The following is an 8,772-nucleotide window of genomic DNA, read 5'->3' as shown; positions in this document are numbered from 1 at the left end:
GGCATCCTGCTCCCTGCTCCGCGGGAAGCCTGCTTCTCCCTCTCCACTCCCCCTGCTTGTGTTCCCTTTCTCGCTGTGTCTCTCTCTGTCAAATAAATAAAATCTTAAAAAAAAATGAAGTATTATCTTAACCACATCCTTTGACATCCATTTTAGGTATGCTTTATAATATATAATATATTAATACAATTGCATGTGCATATCATTTATAAATAAGTAAATTGTAAATACCAGGCTGTGAGGTAGAAGGAATAAAACTTGGTGCTTAAAGGAGGCCACTATGTGACAGCAGTTGGCACAGGGAAGACACAGTGGGTCCTCACTAATGACTGGTTCCACTTCCTCCCTTAGTGACAAATTTGATGTGAGAAGTGAAAAGGAGAGAGTCAAGGAGGGCTCCCCAGTATGGCCTGGAGTGGAAGGTGGTGCTATCCTTCCCTAAGACTGGAGACGCAGGAGCAGGTCCTGGCACGTTCCTGGGAGGAAATCAGGAGTTTGAGTTTGGGACTACAAACCTCCAGTGGAGATGGCCCCCAGGAAGCTGGATATACCACCTGCAGCTCTAGAGGACGTCCTGGGTTGGAGGTGAGATTCAAAAGTCGTCAGCAAGCAGGAAGTTGTTGAAACCACAAGACTGGGTAGGCCCGCGAATGACAGAGGAGACAGGCTGCGGTACGACCTGGCGGATCACCACAATGAAAAGCCTGGCCTTGGCTGAGAAGGTGTAGTCACCAAGGTATGCAGGAAATTAGGAGAGAAAGCGGCGGGCGCCAACTCTGGAAACTTTTGTACTCCAAGCGATCCAGGAAGGAAGGCGTGGTCAGCAGGTTCAAACGCTGGGGAGAAGCGAGTAAGGGGCTACAAGGCACCCGCTGGATTTAGCAACTAGGAGGTCAGTCGGGACTTGGAGGGGCGGGTGTATAAGCTGCAGAGCAGGGGGTTGGAGGAGTGAGTATGTGAGTGTGAGCGCGTGTGTGTTTGTGTGCGTGCGTGTGTGTGCGCGTGCTGGGAGGGGCAGGAAGGTGATCCAAGGGACCAGGCTGACGCCCAGCTGATGCTTGCCGGTCCGTTCAGCTACAGGGAGTAAGTCACCTGCTTGGGGGCCGTGACCCCAGACTCTCACCTTGGGAAACGTCCTGGCGAGGGAGGAAACTCGAGCAAGTCGGAACACCGCGGCAAGCGCTCTCGGGCCCCGCGGGTGGCAGCGGAGGCGAGTTCCGAGGAGCCCGGCTGGAGCCTGACCCCGGGCTGCGGCGGGCGCGCTTCCGGCCGGCCGGGGGACAGGGCGGCCGCCGGGCCCCTGGCGCTCTCAAGTTTCCTGTTGGCAGCGCCGCCCGGGCGCCCCAGGTAGCGGCGGGCAGGCCTGGTTGGCGGGTGGCGGGCAGGCAGACCTGCGCGGCTGCGGCGGCCCGGCCCGCGCCCCCCTGCTGCCCGCTCGTCGCTTCTCGGCTCCGCGCCCAGGTAGGGCACCGACCCGGGCGGCGCGCGGCTGGCGGGCTTCTTCCGTGAGGAGGCGGCTCTCCTCCTCCCGCCCGGCAGGCCGGGGGGCTCGGGGGTGCTGAGGTGCGGGCGCTCAGGCGCCGCGGTGCTGCGCTCGCTGATCGCTCGGTCCCCGCCCCCGCCCCCGCCGCGGGCTACACCGCCGGCTCCCGCTGAGCCGGCCGGGGGGCGCGGCCTGGCCCGGGCCGGGCCCCGGCTGGCTGCGGTGCGGGGCAGCCCCTCCGCGGCGCTTGCCGTGCGCCCTGCCCCGCACCGCCAACTGCCCTCCAGCCCCGCGGGTCGCCCCCTTCGGACCCACGACAGGGCCCTGGCCTCGGAACCCGATGAGTGCGCGCAATGCTGTGAGGCTGACCTTGGGCCCGCGCCCCGCGGCCCCTGCTGCCCAGGACGGGAGCCGGAGACCCTGGAGGTCGGAACCTCGGCTCTGGGTTTCGCAGGCCGCCCTGGCGGCGGCGCCGACTCTGGACTCAGCCCTGCCCGGGCCCTTGCCTGTGCTCCTGCCGCTGTCTCTGCGGTGGCCTGGGCTGCAGAGACCTTAGGTGAGCCAGCCTCGTCTCAGCTCCCTGGTGGCCTACACTGGATTCGAGAGGTTTAGAGAAATTGAGGGACCCGGGACATGCTGTCACTTAAGCTCCCGGACAAGTTTCTAGGTGTTTGACGACCAGCCGGATACCCACGGCTGGGGTGGGCTTCCACCTAAAGTCAGGGGGATGGACAGGATGGCAGGGTGTGGGTTCATTCGAGGCCTTCATCCTTACCTCTTTGGCTCTCTCCCGGCATGGGAGGTGTACTGGCCTCTGGAAGTCTGCATTCTGCCCTTGAACTTCCTGGTAGCTGCTTTGCCAGTGGAGCTCCTAATGGCTCGGCTTGGCTGGCAGAGGCCTCTGGGGGAAGTTTTGAGAGACCTTGGAGTAGGAGAGGCTTGCTAACTACAGTGTCATTTCCCCAAACTGTTAGATCCTTGTATGTGTCTGGGAGCTTAGGTGTGACAAATTAGCAAAGGAGCCAGGTGAAAGCTGGAAGGAAGGAATTTTAGCATGGTCTTGAGCCCATGTTGGCTATCCCCCTTGATGTGGTGACCAACAATTGGTCAGCTTCAGGGAAAAGCTGATGGTGGCTGGAGCCCTCATGGGAGAAACCTCCCCGGGCTGTGAAGCATCTTTGCTGAGTGGTAGTTGAGCTACTGAGCCAGGAAGACAGAGCTCCTTATCAGCTCTCACCTCTCCAAGTGTTGGCAGCAGGTTTGGAGTAATAAGCCTGGGCTGGCTACTCCTCTGGGTCAAACTCTGAGGGGCTGGCTTGCTGTGAAGATGATGGAACCGGCTGCCCTGTTTAAGAATCATGGAGTTTGCAGGGATGGGTTCCTGGGAGACTCTTGGACCTCTTGGCCCCACCCTCAGCACACCCTCAGTCCTTCTGAGATCCTAGATGAGGATCAAAAATTTCTTTGTGAGATGAGGCCTGTTTTTCTTGTCCTGACACTAGGTGAATAGCTTTTTTTTTTTTTTAAAGATTTTATTTATTTGACAGAGACACAGCAAGAGAGGGAACATGAGCAGGGGGAGTGGGGGAGGGAGAAGCAGGCTTCCCGCGGAGCGGAGAGCCCCATGTGGGGCTCGATCTCAGGACCTGGCATCATGACCTGAGCCGAAGGCAGACGCTTAACAACTGAGCCACCCAGGCACCCCGGTGAATAGCTCTTCAAATGGCCTCAAAATCATACCCAGATCTTTTTTTTTTAAATCATACCCAGAATCTTGAAAATATCATGGGCAGATAAAATATAGCCTTGGGATTAAGCAGGGAGATACCTTTTCTCCCCTAAAGCTCATTGGCCTTCCTGGTTCTTCCCCCAAATATATTAATCTCTTAGATCTTCTGAGTGCTGGCTGCATATCAAGGAGAGGAGACCTTGTCTTTGGGCTCTGATATATAAGGGGCCTAGGGCATAGAAAGATGGGCTTATGGCTAGAATACTGGCCATGCAAAGTCAGCAAGAAGTATCAATCATAGAGGAGATGGCTATTTCTCCTTATCTGGTTTCACATTTAAACATGGTTTCCTTCTCTCTGCTCCCAAATAGGAGCTTGAGAGAGTGCCTGACATATAATAGTGCTCCATAAGTAATATTGCATAAAAGGATTCAGTGGCTAGATGAAAATTCATGTTTGGTTTCCCGGTTGGACTGCCTCTTGTACCTGATATCTTGATGACAATGACGTTGATAAATAATACTTTAAAGCAATAATATGTGCCAGGTACTATTCTAAGCCTATTCTAGCGTACTTACACATGCTACCTAATTTAATTGCCATGACAACCGATGAGGTTGGTACTGTTATTATCCCCATTTTATAGGGAATAAAACCGAGCCAGAGAAGTTGAATAACTTGCTCAAGTTCGTGCAACTAAGTTGTAAAACAGGAATCAAACCTGCATAGTCTGGTTTGAGCCTATCTACTTAACCATATACTCTACTGACTCTTGAGATTGCCACGGATAGATTAATCACTTAACTCGTTCACTCATTCATTATTTTATATATTCATTCATTCATTCATTCAATGAATATTTACCGATACCTACTGTATTCTAGGCAGGGGGATATAAGAGTGAATGAGGTGGGCAAGATCTGTCATGGAGCTGATATTTAGCAGGTGAAGCCCCCTTGTCCAACTCCCATGAGAGTCACGCACGCCTCAGAAAGATAAGAAGGAAAAATGAACCCTTGGAGGCAATCCCAAAGCATCCTTTCAGAGGAAGGGAGAGTAGTATCTTTCTTGGTGAGACATAATCTGATTCTAGCCTTTCCTGTCCTGGTGTTTGTAAGGGGTACATAAGTGGTCAAAGTGAATGCAGTCTGGTCTCCTGGGCAGGAGATGCAGGCCCTGGGCCTGGTTATCACAGATTGTCTTAATTTTTGTTCAAAGAGGAAATAAGGTTTTGAGCTTGGGACCAGTGCTCCTTAGTCCAAGGAGACTTCTAGGCCACGAGGAGCAGTGACATGTTAAGCTCAAGATGGACTTGTGAGGTCCTGAGTAAAGTTTGCCCTCCCAAGACAGAGTCACAGTCTCCTCCTAAACTGCCGCTGTTCTGGAGGCTCTTCTATCTCTTTGGCGCTAGCAGGACCCTTGGCCATTGTCCCAATCTATATAATCTTAGCTGAGCTGCGGCCCTTCTCTGTCCGGACCTGATGGAGTGGATCTCACATCCATACCTGGGCCTCAGCAACGCAGCTTTCTCTATGTTGGAAAATGAAGGCTTAGGTGGAAGGCATTTTCCAAAGCCTGTGCCACGGATATTAATAGGTCTTTTTTCCTATGGTGGCAGTGGTGAGAGGGTCAAATAAGTGTGTTGGGCTAAACAAAGCCAAACAGCTTTCTTTACTAAGGGACTCTCTGGTGTTTAGAATCTGTAGAAATTGTGCATGAATCCCCATAAGGGATTATGGTATGTAGTATTTTCCAAGCCTTCTGACCTTGTATGTTCTACACACTACACTTTGGAAAGTGCTTGTTTAGACTGAGGCTATCCATGGTCTGGTGACAGGTGCAGAATAGAATTCCCTGAACTGGATCCGGCCGGGTAGATTCTCAGATGCATGGGCTAGGATGCACTACAGCCCCCGTTGTACCTCCCCCTCCCCAAAACATGTCAGCAGAAGGAATCACTTGCCCCTCCTCCCTTCTGGCAGAACATTACTAAGGACCTGGACCTTTCCCCCCTATGCTTTAAGATAATTTAATTATTTATTGAATACATATTACCCTCCCTCTAGGTTGCTTGTAGCTTGCTGATCGCGCTGTTTATGAAACAGCTGTGAGGACAGGTGGGTTGTAATCTCTGGGTAGCTCAAGCCCAGCAGTAGCCCGAGGATCATGTGTCAACCCTGTAATCCTGCTCTGCACACACAGGAATCATTATGTGGGCTCAGGAAGGCACAATCTCACGATTGGACATGAGGAGGTGACTCAGGCCCAAGTCGGGGCTAGCGCTAGCCTCCTGGCAAACAACTGACCCATCATCCTTTCTGGGCTCTTGTCCCCAGGATTTCAACAGCATCACAGAAATAGCCATTTTGCTCACTGTTATTTCCCAGACCCACACCATTTGTCTAAGTCACTGTATCGGTCCTGAGCCTTGCTTTCAGAGGACTGCTTCTGTAGCTCACTTGAGGCAGCGTCACCGTCCCCAGAGAGGGCAGCAGCTGTGGTGGCAGGGGGGTCAAGCGCAACCAGTGCTCAGGAGGCTCCTCAGAGCTGGAGACCCACGTGGGAGTCAGAGCGGCAGTAAGAGGAAGAGGACGGGGTGGGTAGGCTCAGGTGGGTCAGAAGGGACAGTCTTCTTTTCTGGGTTGTGTGTGCGCGTGTACGGGTGTGCGGGTGTGTGTGTGCGCATGTGCGTGCGCATGTGCGAGGGGGTGTGCGTGCGCGCGTGTGTGCATGTGCGCGTGCGTGAGCGCGCGGGTGTGTGTGTGCGTGCGCGCGTGTGCGGGTGTGTGTGTGCGCGCACCCGTGCACTGATGCATTCATGCTCTGGTAGAGCCTGTCAGGCTGCCCAGCACTTGTGATGTCAGCTTCCTTCAGGGAAGAAAGGAGGGAGAGGGACGAGACATGCCAGCTTTTTATCCTAAGCCTGCTCCTCTACCGAGGAGTCTCCTCTCCCTGAGTCTCCGTCCTTGGCTCTTTTAGAGGAGGAGGGGAAGGAGGAACTCTATTGGCAACTGGGCTCAGCGCCTCCCCTGTCAGTCCTGGGGTGCCTTCAGGGAGGTTGCTTTGGGGGGCCTTCTGAGGGAAGGCAAGGCAGGTTGTGCCGTAGACAATCCCCTTGGTGAAGTGAACCCGGTTGCCAGGCCAGGCCTGAGGTGGGGTTCAAAAGGAAGCAGCCAAGGTGATGGTATGGCCCGTTCCTGCTTGGCTGTCAGGGGTCTGGTCATTAGAGGGAAGCTGTGGCTTATCTTCTGTGCGCGATCAGGAAGGCTGAATAGTACTGTCGTGTGGGGGCCAGCAGCGGCTTTAGTTTCTTGCTTTGGAGAGGGCTATGAACAGGGCCAGGACACTGCATTCAGCACACGGCAGCTGCGGATAGTTGGCATTACCTGGGCCCTGTAGGACCTTTGGAAATTTTCCACTTACATTTCATATTCATGGAAGAATTTCGAGCGCAGAAGTTTCCGCTCTTGCTCAAGGCTGCTCACAGATATGCAAAGCAGAGACTTCCCACCCCAGCTGCGGCAGGCAGGACCCAGCTAGCTGCACTCACACTGACTCAGCTCAGCCTCCTGGGCATACACGGCCCATGGCCTGAGTGCGTTGCCTGTGTGGCATCCTCAGGATCAGCCATGGAGACTCCAGCACCAGGCTCAGGTCTGTGTCATGGGTTCTGACAGTGGGAGTGTGGCAAGAGCAAGAAACAGCTTCATTTGCGTCGGGAGGGGATTTAAGTAGTCCTGTGCTTCCTTTCCGGAGGGGTTATGGTGCCTTGAAAAGCTACTGTTTGTTGGAACTGGTGGCATTTTATAGCTTTCTAACTTTGAGACACTTCTTCAAGCCCATCAGAGGATATCGTTTGTAGTAATGAGATAAGCTATACCTTAGCCAACTGAATTTACAGTTAAGCCTCCCAAGCCGGCTGGCTTCAGCTGACAAACGGTTGACAAACGGTTGAAAGCCAGGCTTGAAGAAGCAGCTGGAGCTGAGGCTTGGCATTGACAGAGCTGACTTTCCTGGGCATGCCTGCCCTGCCAGATGTCTCCAGGTCTGAGAAGAGAGATGAGCTGTGGAGGGAGGGTTTGGCCAGTGGGAGCTGTCTGCGAAGGATGTCCAGAAGACAGGGGTATAACAGGCTCCTAAGGCCCACTGACTTAGCCCAGCACCCCACCTGGGTTACTTGGTCCATACTAAGGTATGGAATGAAGTCTTCCCCACTTATGTAAGACACTGGTAGTAATTCTGCAGGAGATTGGTACGGGTTCCACAACAAAAGTGATCGAGATGGGGAAATGCTAGTCTATGATCCTGTCCTCAGGTCTTTGATGTGTCTTGGGAATCTGGGGTGAGGAACTATGGGATGGGGCATCTCCCTGGTAATTGACCACAAGACCTGTTTCACCAGCAACAAGCATCCACTTTTCATGGGACCCACTTGGAAAAGGCTGATTTAAACTATTTAAAGAAAAAGGAAGATCTTCTGTAGAAAGATGAATTCAGGAAAGTATGTTTAGTTGACTTCAGCAAGGTAAAAATGCTTCATGGAAAGACATGGCAGGATCTGGCATAAGAGCCCTCAGACACGAAGAGCCCCCCACCCCATGCCCATTTCTGAGGAGGCCTGGTGGGCTGTGGCCGGGGTTTGGGCCTGCGTGTGTTTGTAGGGGTAAGGGCTAGGGGGTAGGAAGGTGGTGGTGGGCAGTTTCTGCCCAGAGCAAGAGCGAACACAGAAATGGATTTCAATGGTGTAATTCCCTTGGCTGGCCTGTCTTTGATGTGGGTTAGGTGGGAGAGGACCCTAATTACCAAAACCTGGGATGTAGAAGTTCGATTTTTTCCTATTTTCCTTTCTTTTTAAAAAACTCTTTAGTCTATTTTCTTTCTATCTTTGTGTTTGTTAAAGTGACATTTATAACAGCATTAGGGGCACGTAGGTGGCTTAGTTGGTTAAGCCTCTGATTCTTGGTTTTGGTTCAGGTCATGATCTCAGTCAGGGTCCTGGGATCGAGTCCCCTCATTAGGCTCCCTGCTCAGCGGGGAGTCTGCTTCTCCCTTTCCCTCTGCCCCTCCCCCATCTCGTGCTCTCTCTCTCTCTCTCTCTCTCTTTAAAATACATAAGTAAATCTTTTAAACAATGACATTATAACAGCATTAATGATCAAAATCAGGTATTGTTGCCTCGCACACAGGCAATCCTGCCATCTGGTCATTTGAGTGTCTCTCATGCAGCCCTTATCCTTAAGGGGATGCATTTTCATATCACTGTAATCAAAGCATGGGTACAGTTTTATGTATTAATTTTTTCATTTACTGTCATTTCACAGTATTTTTTATGTGATTACGCTGTCCTCATAATTGTAATTTTGGTTGCTTAACTTTTTTTTTTCAAGTGAGCGTGCTCTCATTTGGACATTTTAAAGCTATATATTAAATAGTGCAGGGAAACATCTTTGCGCTTTTCCTTCCCTCAGATTCTTTTCTTAGAAGCCATTTCTGGAAGTGGGTTTACTCTGTCAAATGGTATGGATGCTTTATGGCACTGGCTGCCCCTTGCCTGGGGCCG

At 52.4% G+C, this 8,772-nt stretch overlaps 1 protein-coding gene across 5 annotated transcripts in view; it reads left to right on the top strand.

Annotated features, from left to right (window-relative positions):
- Positions 1-650: 650 nt before the first annotated feature.
- The window catches only part of AMPD3 (adenosine monophosphate deaminase 3), a 52,143-nt gene continuing 44,021 nt past the window's right edge, over positions 651-8,772 (top strand). Inside the window, exon 1 of one of the 5 annotated variants that reach the window (XM_028116871.2) lies at positions 651-892. Coding sequence is in view for 1 of the 5 variants with exons in the window: in XM_028116870.2 (XP_027972671.1) it covers positions 6,842-6,866 (25 nt within the window). In the remaining 4 variants the exon portion in view is untranslated. Of the gene's footprint in view, positions 893-1,000; positions 1,084-1,382; positions 1,462-6,776; positions 6,867-8,772 lie in introns of those variants that run through there. The other 4 variants (XM_028116873.2, XM_028116872.2, XM_028116874.2 and 1 more) reach the window with 4 other exon arrangements.

Source organism: Eumetopias jubatus, unplaced genomic scaffold, assembly GCF_037043125.1.
Source record: "Eumetopias jubatus isolate StellerSeaLion01/CBP00866 unplaced genomic scaffold, mEumJub1_p1.0 scaffold_13, whole genome shotgun sequence".
Lineage (NCBI taxonomy): Eukaryota > Metazoa > Chordata > Mammalia > Carnivora > Otariidae > Eumetopias > Eumetopias jubatus.
This window is presented reverse-complemented; position numbering and strand designations above follow the sequence as displayed.